The sequence below is a fragment of the Ostrinia nubilalis genome, chromosome 28, assembly GCF_963855985.1.
Source record: "Ostrinia nubilalis chromosome 28, ilOstNubi1.1, whole genome shotgun sequence".
NCBI classification, from domain to species: Eukaryota; Metazoa; Arthropoda; class Insecta; order Lepidoptera; family Crambidae; genus Ostrinia; species Ostrinia nubilalis.
In genome coordinates this window covers 6,040,586-6,053,582 of record NC_087115.1, presented here as the reverse complement: position 1 = coordinate 6,053,582, position 12,997 = coordinate 6,040,586, and the positions used below count along the sequence as shown (strand labels likewise).

The 12,997-nt window shown below is 35.9% G+C and overlaps 1 protein-coding gene across 3 annotated transcripts in view; it reads right to left on the bottom strand.

Moving 5' to 3' along the window:
- LOC135085281 (zinc finger protein 37 homolog) overlaps nt 1–11,737 on the bottom strand; it is a 66,227-nt gene extending 54,490 nt beyond the window's left edge. Inside the window, exons 1-6 of one of the 3 annotated variants that reach the window (XR_010260059.1) lie at nt 11,330–11,737; nt 10,527–10,661; nt 9,695–9,972; nt 8,005–8,081; nt 7,050–7,595; nt 4,776–6,135 (exon numbers count right to left, since the gene is read on the bottom strand). Coding sequence is in view for 1 of the 3 variants with exons in the window: in XM_063980047.1 (XP_063836117.1) it covers nt 4,838–6,135; nt 7,050–7,595; nt 8,005–8,081; nt 9,695–9,972; nt 10,527–10,661; nt 11,330–11,434 (2,439 nt within the window). In the remaining 2 variants the exon portion in view is untranslated. Of the gene's footprint in view, nt 1–3,097; nt 6,136–7,049; nt 7,596–8,004; nt 8,082–9,694; nt 9,973–10,526; nt 10,662–11,329 lie in introns of those variants that run through there. The other 2 variants (XR_010260058.1, XM_063980047.1) reach the window with 2 other exon arrangements.
- Nucleotides 11,738–12,997: the final 1,260 nt, after the last annotated feature.

The following is a 12,997-nucleotide window of genomic DNA, read 5'->3' as shown; positions in this document are numbered from 1 at the left end:
AACCAATTAGTTTACTTTTTTTTTGTTGTGACTTTACTTTTTTTTACTATAATTTTCGTACAGACTTGGACTAAACCTTTTTGGCCAGTAAGGCCCGGTTTCCACCATGAAGCTAAAGATAAAATGGAGGGCAAAGTTGGAACAAAAACTTGAGTCAAATACCTACTTATATCTATCTCGCTCTCTGTGGCCCTACCTCTCTTTTTAGTGTGAACTGTAGTATTGCTATCTTCTGATTTAAATCTCCTTGTAAATTCTTCGAAATAGCCAATTCACTAACCAAATCAGAAGTTAAACAAATAAATAATTAATATTTGAAACTAAGATTACCTAGTTAAATAAAAAATCACAAAATTGTCGGCCATTTAGGCTTAATGTGTTGGCGAATCAGGGAATTACAATTCCAATTCCTGGGTAATCGGTACCATGTGGCAACATCGGCCCAATCCGGCCCATCATGGCGGTTGTTTACTATTTTGTTTATTAAGCAGTTAATTTCGTTTGAGATTGTTTACAGGAAATAATCATTGTTTTATCACAAGAATTGGTGCAAAATTTTGTAGTGCGTGGTTGCGGTAGTACGTGGTGTCCTGGAAGTGACATAAGATTCCACGCGTAAGTGTTTATTTCGTGATTTCCGACATTGGATCATTGTAAACATTTTTCACATTTTTTACAGTAATTTCTTCCTAAAACGTTTTACCAGTAATTACACTTATCATTTTTAATGATACCTATGTCAAGAAATAAAGATTTTACATTGGTTTCATTGAATTTGAGCAATTTTATATTTTTTGTTTATTTAGAAAGAGCGAGTCTGCCCACAGAGAGCGAGATAGTGATACTTAGTTTGTGCTTCAAGTAGGTATTCGGAGTGTGGCCTCCATTTTTATCTGTAGCTTCATGGTTTCCACCAAGGCCTAAGAACCCATAGTAGAGATGGGTTATACTAGGTAAATTTGATACTAGGTGCACCTATTCCAAGTATTTATTAATACCACAGAATACATAATAGTAGCAACAGAAATTGCACTCCTTTGTGTAGGATCAGATGCCGACATTTTAACGGTAATAATAATAATGCAAAATATCCAACGCACATGGTGCATTCGAAATCGCACCTTACTACTACGCTCACAAGAGCGCATTTTTTTTGTGTTTAGAATTGATCTACGTCACCGCTCAAGCGTCAGGGTTGTATGAGCAAAGTAAAATAAATAAAAACTTAATTTTAAGAAGCATTTATTGTATTTACGATTAGAAAACTTTAATCTAGTGGAGTTTGTATAATCGTACCATCTCTAAAGTACCTATTAATAAACTTCAGTGTTGCGAACAAACAGTTTTAAAAGGTGTAGTGTCGGAAAATAGACACGGTGAAGTAAAGTTAATGTTTTTATTAGACAAAATAATTTTTTTGCTATAGTTTTTGTCATAAGTATTTCAAAATAATTTATTATTTAAAAGGTGTAGTTTTTATTTATTATTTAAATCACTACAGTTAATTATTATTCCTAAATATTACAATTTTTCATTAAAGAAGAATAACAGTGCTGTTGGAACAATAAACCTTAATTGCGACGATGATCGACCGAGCGTGTATAGAAATACGCGTAAGCAAACAGGCGCGTGGCGGCCCGGACTGATTTGCAACTTGAAGTTGTCGCGCGCTGTAGGTAATTATCTCGGCCGGCATAGGCGAGTGACGGAGGCCTGTTAATACGTGATCCAAATACCTGTTCCACTTAGTACGTAGTAATTTACCATACTTGACGCGACTAGTGCGGACTAATCCACGTATTATGACTTTAAAATACAATTTTCTTTGAAAAGATCCACTCGTAGTATTAATAATGCAATGTGAAATTGAATAATAATGTTTTTGCTGGTTGTTGATTGATTGATATCCTCCCTTCATACTTCAACAGGCTTAGGACTGCCAACTTAAAAGTTGGCGTATTTAAAAGATATCAATTTTATAAAAATATTTACATAATTTTTTCTATTTTTTATTTATGCAATTATCACGGACGCGTGACAACAAACCAAAACAAACCTGTCGGAAGAATAAAAACTGGTTTTTTACCGGCTAGTCAACAAGGAGTGAGCTGGATGAGAGAGAACAAAAATTAAAATATTCAAAACCTTACCTGTGTACAAATAGAGTTAAAATTACGTAATACATCAAACACCTATTCCTATCTCACACCTGCCTGCGCTCAAATTTGTTTGTCAGACAGAGACGGAGTGAATCTCTACGTTCGCACATAAGCTTAGCGAGAAATACGCGGTGCGCGTAATACACGACTACGGATTATGCAATAATAACCTCTATTACTTTGATGGTAGGGTCGGAAATCGTGTAATTTAAAAAATACTTAGCGAGAAATACGCGGTGCGCGTAATACACGACTACGGATTATGCAATAATAACCTCTATTACTTTGATGGTAGGGTCGGAAATCGTGTAATTTAAAAAATACTAGGTGGATCAAGTATTTTAAAAATTGGAATAGGTGCCACTTAGTACTGTAAAATACCTAGTGTGTGGATCTGTTCTAGTAAATACGTCTCATCTCTAACCCATAGAGTTATTTAAGAACCCTAAGACCAAGGATGAGATCAAGGAGGCGTAGTGGAGCAAAATGGAGGGAAGCAGAGCAAAGAAGTGTTGAGCCTTAGATCAACAATATAAAACCGTCTCGGGAAATAAGAGCGCACTTGAAAAGTGAGTTCTTTTATTTTTTATTGTAATTAACTATGTTCTTTTTTCTTTTTTTCCGGCATCAATTAAAAATAATATATTTTAGTCTTTAAAATTCCCATGTACACCCCGCTTACTGTGAGTTGGCGTCAGTTAAATGATCAGTTACTTCTCAAGTGCGCTCTCATTTCCCGAAACAAAAAATATGTCTTCATCGTATTCGATCATTAAGTACCTACGTAAGCATTAAGAACATATTATTAAGTGTCGGGTAGTTAAATTTTTCTATAGAATTTGACAGCGGCGGCGGCGCCGCGCTTTGCGGAGCTGCGATGAGTGATGAGCGGACAGGAGAAGTGGAAATAAAGAAATGATTGGTTATTCAAAACACTCCTCCGCTCCGTTCTGCTCCGCTTTGGTGGAAACAAAGTGCACTTTTTAATCGCAAACCAGTCGAAAAATGGTCGAATGGCCTTTTTTTGTAGTTTTGACGGATTCGATCAAAAAGTGCAACTTATGAAAACTAGTCGAACATGCGGCAAGCAAGCAAGTGTGCCACTGTGGTGCCTAAGTTTAAATTACTTTGCTCTATGCTGTGGTGTGGCTGTTGTGGCTCGCTGCAGCGCTTCTTCACGCTTCTAAGGCCTGGTTTCCATCAAAGCGGAGAGATATCTGCTCGATATATTTCTAGTTATAAATGATACAAGTTTTTTAGTTCAGTAAAGTTTATTCAGGCGATAAGTTACTTAAATGTTATTTTTATCATGCAGACAGGGACAAAATTTAAACACAATAACAATTAAAAATCGAAATTATTTTTCTCCTTAAATATTAATAGACAAAAAAAAATAGTGGTAGAATGAATTACAAAAAAAATTGAAAATATACATTTTAGGTCAATCATAAAAAAATAGGTATTGTTGTGTTGGTAATCAAGACTTCATTAGTAACTAGCTTTCCGCCCGCGGCTTCGCCCGCGTGGAATTTTGTCTGTCACAGAAAAACTTTATCGCGCGCGTCCCTGTTTCAAAAACCGGGATAAAAACTATCCTATGTTCTTTCCCGGGACTCAAACTATCTCTATGCCAAATTTCATCAAAATCGGTTGCGAGGTTTAAGCGGGAAAGCGTAACAGACAGACAGACAGACAGACAGACAGACAGACAGAGTTACTTTCGCATTTATAATATTAGTTGGGATGGGATAGTTGGGATAAATAGTTCGTGTTTAATACAAACAAAACATTTTTTCAGTGTATTTTTTGTTTAGTAAAATACCTATTAATAACTATAATATTGTCTCAAATTGTAAGTAATTTCAAAATCATGTTCATGAATGAACTACCATCATTAGAATAACATACTTATGTCAATATTAAATTAATAATTGAGAAAATACAGTTTAAATAGGCAACTTTATAACTCTGTTAAAAATAAATAAATAATACTCAGTTACTATTCTCAAAGTATTGTGTAAAATAGTAATAACGGAACCTAAGAAAAATATGACGTACCTACTTACCTTCTATATAACATTGCCTTAAGTGGTCCTATGTTCGGTTCTCGTTGTTGGTAACTTTGGCCTTTTCTGTGTGCCTCCCTTTACAGGGTGGAAACGATAAGTGATCTCACTCGATTATTTCTAAACTACACAAGATATCCCAAAACTGGTTACTGATCCTGAAAGTGCTTCCCGAGCTCTATCCAACGGTACCAATAATAGGTTACAAAATAAATGGATCTATCCGAAAATTCAATGTTTCCAGCTTCCATACATAAAAACCACATAATATTAAAAACTATATAAGATATCCAAAAACTGGGTAAGCACGTACGCGGTAAGCACTTTCAGGATCAGTAATCAATTTATCGATATCTTGTATAGTTTAGAAATAATCGAGTGAGATCACTTATCGTTTCCACCCTGTATAGTATACCTACCTACTTACACCAAAGACTTTTAGCTACATCTTTTACTGCTTTTATACTACTAACTATACCTACAACCGACTGAAATAATTACTTACGATTTTTTTTCTATAGTGACTGTTTACCTCAAATCGGTTTTTCACCTGTATGTGTCCTTTCGTGTTTAATTAAAGTTGATTTTAGGGTGGTCTTATAATGGCAATAGTTACATGAGAACGGTTTTATCACCTGTGTGTGTCCGTATGTGAATAGTTAAATGAGCTTTTGTAGTAGTCTTGTAATTACAATAGTCACATGAGAACGGTTTTTCACCTTTATGTGTCCGTATATGAGCAGTTAAATTACATTTTAAGGCGGTCTTGTAATAACAATACGTACATGAGAACGGTTTTTCACCTGTATGTGTCCGTATATGTTGAACTAAAACATCTTTATATGCAGTCTTGTAATGACAATAGTTACATGAGAACGGTTTTTCACCTGTATGTGTCCTTTCGTGTTTAATTAAAGTTGTTTTTTGAGTGGTCTTATAATGGCAATAGTTACATGAGAACGGTTTTTCACCTGTATGTGTCCGTATATGAGTATTTAAATTATCTTTTTTAGCAGTCTTGTAATGACAATAGTTACATGAGAACGGTTTTTCACCTGTATGTATCCGTATATGTTTAATTAAATCAGATTTTACAGCAGCCTTGTAATGACAATAGGCACATGAGAATAGTTTTTCACCTGTATGTGTCCGTATATGAGTAGTTAAATTAGATTGTACAGCAGTCTTGTAATCGCAATAGTTACATGAGAACGGTTTTTCACCTGTATGTGTCCGTATATGAGTAGTTAAATGAGCTTTTTCTGCGAATGTTTTCGAGCAATGTTCGCATGAGAATGGTTTCTCGCCCGTGTGCACACGCCTATGGCGTTTCAACCTCGCATTACTTGGGAATACTTTTTTACAAGTATCACATGGAAATGTTTTTTCTGTTGCTGTAATTTTTTTCGTTTCATTTTCATCATTTTGTTCGATATCTTCCGTGTCCATATTCGTGTCTGAACCCTCTAATTTATCTGTATTTGGTGTATTATCTTTATAATTTGTGTCTAACGGGTCATCCGATTGATATAATGGGACTTCACGATATACTTCGTTTTCGGTTAAATTATTACTAACGGCCAATTTTGTTTCGTTTTTACTATTTGGTTTCATGGTTTTAGTGAATTTTCTCTTTTTTATAGTCACTTCACTGTTAGTTGCTTTTTCTTTTTTCTTTATTCTATTAATTGGTTTCCCAATTTCTTCTTTTTTCTTTATTATATTCTTTGGTTTCCTAGATTCTTCTTTTTTCTTTATTATATTCTTTGGTTTTACAATTTTTTCACTGACGTCTTTTTTAATTTCTTTCTTCGTTAATTCTTTTTCGTATTTGTAAAGTTTTGACAATTCTTCTTTTACTTCTTCGGGTAAATTTGATTTTTCGTCTAATTCGACTTTCTTAGGCTTTTCTGTAAAATAAAAATTAACGAATGTTGACATAAAATTTCAAATAAGATAGATACCCAAATATAATAAAATTGAAATAGTAAAATAGGGAATATGCAGAAACAGTGAACCAAGTGCGTGTCGGGCCACGCGCAGTGTATGATTCCGTAGTTGCCCCTCGTTACTACAATATAGTTTTTTCTTAAATTTTTATTCGCGATACAAGGTTTTAAGCGTTACAAACAAGCCATTACTTCTTTAACCTTTTCAACGGCAATGACGGAGACATGCGTACATCAGGTTGACCGCCAACGACGGATTAATCCGCTTTAAAAATGATGTCAGTAATAGGCTAATGAGGGCTATCGTTTTTATACTTAACAGTTGGCACCCCTGGCAATTGACAGGACCTTACTCTACAGTGGCGCTATCTTGATGAGTGCAAATGCGATAGTCCTCCTACCACTTTAGCGCTCACCAGTTGGCGCCACTGTCTTCGCTACTAGCAAGTGACAGGACCTTACTCTACAGTGGCGCTAACTAACAAGCGCTAAAACGATAGCCCTCATTGAGTAAAGTAAATGAATAATGAATACAATGATTATATTGATATCATAATTTATCAAGCCTGGCGGGGCTGTGGCTTTCGTATTTGACGTGGCGCTGAAAAGGTTAAAAGTCACTATTAATGTTTTCTCTGAGGAATTTTTCGTTCGTTCGTTTCAGCCAAATGACGTCCACTGCTGGACAAAGGCCTCCCCCAAGGCTTTCCATTAGCAATTTTTACTAGGCAATAAATTTTCTAATAATTGAGTTGAACGACTATTACTCTTAAACTAACTGATCAATCTGAACCGTTATAGTTTTCCTTGAAACTGGATTTTCTTGGGTAAGGGCCCTTAGGTATTTGGTTTTAATAAACAAAAAACTTATATACCTTCATCATTTTCAATCTTCGTTGAACTAGTGTCGGACGCTATGATAGTTTGCGCCGTCACCACTTGTATGCTGTCAGTTGGCGCCGTTACTGTTTCTTTGCTGTCACTTGACGCCTTCAGCACTTTTCTGCTATGAGTTGGCGCCGTCACCACTTGAATGCCGTCAGTTGGCGCCGTTAGTGATTCTTTGCTGTCAGTTGGCGCCGCGTGTGATTCTTTGTAGTCAGTTGGCACCGTCAACGCTTGTATGCTGTAAGATGGTGCCGTCACAGCTTGAATGCTGTCAGTTGGCGTCGTTAGTGATTCTTTGCTATCAGTTGGCGCCGCGTGTGATTCTTTGTAGTCAGTTGGCACCGTTAGTGATTTTTTGCTGTCAGTTGGTGCCATCACTACTTGTAAATTGCCAGTTAGTGCCGTTAGTGATTGTGTGCTGCCAGTTGGCGCCGGTAGTGCTTCTTTGTGGTCAGTTGGCGCCTTTATTACTTCTTGGCTGTCAGTTAGCGCCGTGATAGGTTGCATAGTGACTTCCACAGTTGGTGGAGCGCCTATAACCATTAAAACATTATTAAACTAGCTGCCCCTAGAATTAATGTAGGATTCGATCACTCGCACTCACACTGCGGCCGTTCGTCGTTCAGTCGCGACAGCAATATAATTACGTGCGAGTGATAAGGATGGGTAGCATGAGGTCGTTGGACGAAATTCTATCTGCTCGGCGACCGGACTTTAGCCTTTAATCCACGTTCGTAACTGACCTTTGGTAACCAGATACGAATATGGATTTTTTTATTGCTTGATATGCAGTTACGAGAATGGAATTTACGTGTCGTTTTTGTAACCATGTTGCATAACCAGCTACGAAAATGGTTTTTGTTTTCTCTGTTCGTATCTGGTTACCAAAGGTCAGTTACGAACGTGAATTAAAGGGACTTTAGGACAGATTGGATTTCTTACCAAATAAATAATTCAGACAGTCCAGATAGGGTTCTTCGGAGGTGCCATGCCATTTGTAGTGCTTCCTAGCTTCAGCTCTGAAAATAGAATAGAATTACTTTATTCAGCATATAACATTTAGGTGCATACATATTTATCTCAACATGCTGAAAACGCGCCCTCAGCAAATATTTGTTTTCATTATGAGATAATATGAATATTATTCAATCTATTTTAGGAATGCCCTGCGTGCCCAAACAACTGCACGCAAGATTTGATTAATGCTACTGACAACGCCACTCTTGTAGCAGAGTTTTGGGCTGACACTGAATAGGTTTGTTGTCGACATTTAATTATTAATTTATTTATAGTCTTAGATTAATAAAGCTTTATTAATGTAAGTTATAGTTAAGTTTTGTAATTTGTAGTTACTTAATAATGTGAGCCAAATAAATGTATTTTATTGTTTCATTCTTCTCTGTATACTAGAGATGAAACGGATATCCGGTAACTATCCGGTAGGCCGGATATCCGGCCTAAATTTACTATCCGGCCGGATACCGGATAGTAACTCACTATCCGGCCGGATACCGAATATTAAAAAAGTACGACATTTTCCTATTAATAAAATGAAATACATTAATCTTTGAAGTAAATATCGATGAAATGGCTTATAATAATGACGGCTTTTATTTAAGGTCCAAAAAGTTACAAAAAGCCTTTCAAAAACCTAATTTCTTTTTCTGGGCTAATCACTCTAATGACGAATACATACCTAAATAGTAAACATCTGTTAATGTCGAAATATTGCCATATATAACTTTTAAAAAAAATAAAACCGACTACAAATGCGTGAACACAAAAAAAAACTAAAAATTTAAAATATTGCGTATAAAAAAGTTCATCCCCAATTTTCCACCCTTGGGGGTGAAATATTTTCTTCAAATTCGCATGAAACCACCCTTTTGATAATACCTATTCAACAAAAAAACAATCGTTCAAATTGATTTATAATTGGCGGAGATATTGCGTATAAAAAAGTTCATCCCCAATTTTCCACCCTTGGGGGTTGTTTTTTCTATTATTAAATTTAAATGGGACCACCCTTGAGGTATTACCTATACGCCGAAAAAAGATTTGTTCAAATCGGTTCATAATTGGCGGAGTTATCGCGTAACAAACATAGAAAAAAAAAAAAAACATACGGGTCGAATTGAGAACCTCCTCCTTTTTTGAAGTCGGTTGAAAAAAGGCTACCATTTTTTCACTGATGGTCTGGTGACATGATGCATGCAGTTCAGTCAGATTACGCAGCAAGTAAACTAATTTAATTTTTGCTATTCAGTCACACACTCGCTATAGCAACCGAAATCACCCGAATTGATCTGGCCCCTAGACTAGTGGCAAAATCTGACATTCTATTCGGAGGACTGATTCAATTTTCGAAAAGTGTTACTAGTCTAGTCTACTAATAGACCCACTGATCGCGTTCGAAGCACCTGAGCGGCGCTAAACTTGTCGGCGGATATCCGGCTATCCGGCCTAGCAGCTGGCCGGATATCCGGTATCCGGCCAAACAACTATCCGTTTCATCTCTACTGTATACTATCAAATCAAAAATTTTATTTGCTTAAAACATGGTGGTAGGTACAATGGAACAATATAAATTTTTAGATATGCATATAAAGGTACATATTAGTAGGATACTTACTTGGTCAGCAAGCAATGACCACAGATAGTACAAGCGTACTGTTTTGAACTATGTTCTGTATTATTTATACCGTCAAAACCTAAAGAATCAGCTTTTTCTTTAACAACTTCCACCTCATAATATATAGGCTTATCTTCTTCAATTTCTCTCTTGACTTCGGCCACTTCTATACTGACTCCGTCTGAATCGCTTATTGCGTTTACATTTATAACGCGTGACTTAGTTAATGGTGTGAGTAAGAAAGCCTTGTCTATCGCTGCAATATGCTGCTCGGTTAACTGAAAAGACAGTAACATTTTAAACTTAATAATATTATGTATTTTAAAAAAAACATTTACATATTTTACAGGGTGGACTTTTGTAATGCCACCTGGAGGGAAAGTAAGTCTTAATATTGTAGATAGAGTTTTTTTTATCAGAGAAAATATTCCTTTATTAAAAAGAAATAGAACTGCATTCAAAGATTTCCAAAAATTTGCTAGCCACGCCCGGGAATTAAACCTACTAAAATCTGTTAAGAAATTACATCCTATATTTTTATTGCATCGATCGTTAGCGTTAAGTATAAGGATGAAATCTCTCTAACATACTTGATAAATCAAATGAAAGGATCTTAAATTATTTTAATTATGTACAGATATGGTATGGTAGTGAATTTTCGAAAAAAAATCGAAAATCCTTGAATGCAGTTCTGTTTCTTTTAAAAAATAAAGGAATGTTTTATATAACTGGCATCACATTTTTTTTTCATTGTGGAAGTTTCTTCACCCAGATAAACAAAGTGGAATAATCCATTAAACGGACTATTCGTAAAACAATTATTAAAATATACCTGTATACCACTGCTACATAGTCGTTGAAGAACTTTGTCAGTTTTAACGGCACTTTCAATGAATTTGTGACACTTGCTCAATAAATGGTAGCAGACATAACACACCACGTGCGGTCTTCCGTCTTTTGTTTTAAGCTGAAAATTTATCAAAATCAAAAATATTTATTCAGTTTAGACCCTTATCACTTTACATGTCTCCTTATCTTTTGGGCCCTACCAGCACTTCGAGACAAACATAGGGCAAGTGCTGAGAATGTTTTAATTATTGCAGTTTATTTACTGTAATTACAAACATATAGGGCTAAAAGTGCTACAGACATAATCATATTATGTGTAGGTAATAGACAAGGCAAATAAGAAACGAACAAAACTACTAATTAATAACAATGTCCTGTCCGTCACATATGTGTCGTTTTTGTGTTGTGTTTACTGACTATAAGGTGGGTGTACATAGTATTGTTAACTGTCTGTTTGCTAAATCATGTGAAGAGAACAAACAATAAGTAGGTAGGTATAACTTTTTGAATCAGAAATAAATATCATTGGACAATTTTTACACTGCATTTATGTAGTCCCAAATTAAGCAAAGCTTGTACTATGGTTAGGTACCAAACAAAGGATATAAACATACATAAATACTTTTTTTAAATGCATTATTACTTAAAAAAAAACACCCAAAAATATGTAGTAAATAAATTATACTTACAGGAAATGTTTATTACAATTTAATTATGATATATACCAGTAGTAGTACAAAGGAAACATAAATAAACATACAACTAAAAGAAGAAAAGCTAACTTACAGGTATTTTTGTGATTTTTTGATAAAGCACTTCCAGTGGCGTGTTGTACATTGTACACATACGAGTATCACGTGCCAGGCATATTCTACATAAGAGACCAGCCATTCTGTACGGCTTTTGGAGAAATATCACAAATAAATCATTATTATTTATTTCACACAAATTAGCAATTTGTTTACTTTTTTTTGTTGTGACTTTACTTTTTTTAAATTTTCGTACAGACTTGGACTAAACCTTTTTGCCAGTTTTTTTTTACAGTTTTCCCCATAAGATGATAAGACCCGGTTTCCACCAAAGCGGAGCGTAGCAAACTGGATCGAAGCAGAGCGAAGAAGTGTTGGCCTTAGATCAACAATACCAACTAGATATCAGAAAGTGAGTTTTTTTTATTGTAATTATGCTCTTTTTCCTCTGGCATCAATTTAATTTAATAAAAGTCTTTAAAATTCACAGTCATGTGAGTTGGCGTTAGTTAAAAATAAGAAGTAACTTCTCAAGTGCGCTCTTATTTCCCCAGACATATTTTTTGCGCTGACGATATCTGGTTGGAATTGTTGATCGAAGTACCGGATCGGACCCTCATTTTTTTTTACAAAGGATGATGGGCAAAAATGTATGGAAAGTGGTACCCGCTCCAATAGCCATAACCAATATATATTTTAAAAGGCCTTTAGATGTAGGAAAATGTCTGCTATGGGGCCAGTTCTAATTCACATTTTGAAAGCAGTAATTCCACTAAGTATTATAATGAAAGTATAACACAATCATCCATGTATACGAGTATGTATTATGACTACAATCTATTAATATAACTAAAAGGAGCATTGAAAAGGAAAGGATTATATCTACGATGAACTACCTAAGCTATTAGCCCTTTATTCGCTTTCATCATCATCATCTTGATCATTTTAGCCATAGGACGTCCAGTTGAACATAGGCCTCCCCCAATGATTTCCACAATGGCCGGTTGGTGGCGGCCTGCATCCAGCGCCTTCCCGCTACCTTTATGAGGTCGTCGGTCCATCTTGTGGGTGGACTTATTGGGTCTTGTGGGTTAATTCGCTTTAGCAACCCATAATAAAACCCTTAAGAAGTAATAAAACTTTAACCCCTTTATTAATAAAAGTTACACCCTAGTCGAACTCTGGCTTAAATTGTCATTTGGTGTCAATCCAAGGTTCTTCCTAGGTGTAACTTTTTATTAATAAGGGGGTAGTACTTCTTTAAATAAAAATATTTATTTCACAATTATCCCCATCAATAATTATAGAGTTAAGGAAGGATGCTGGAGCAGTAAACCCTTCCTGCCTCGCATAACCTAAGTACCATACGATGGACACGTATGATACTTCTTCTTCTTCTTCCTCGGTCCCAGGATCGTGACCACAGATAGTGTTCCTCCACAGGCTGCGGTCATAAGCTGTGTGGACCGCACGATGCAAACTCCCGCCCACCGTCTTCCTCACCGCGTCCGACCATATCGTCGGTGCCCTGCCCCGAGCGCGTCCCCCTTCATACTGTATGATACTTAGGTTACACAAAAAGTATCTTTATCTTCGAACGCAACCAGATCTGAGGCTGGTGGCCATAGTAAATGTTGTTCGTCTTGGTAAGACCTTTCAAATGACACTACAAACATAACTATTGGAGCCGGGTACCATTGTGCAA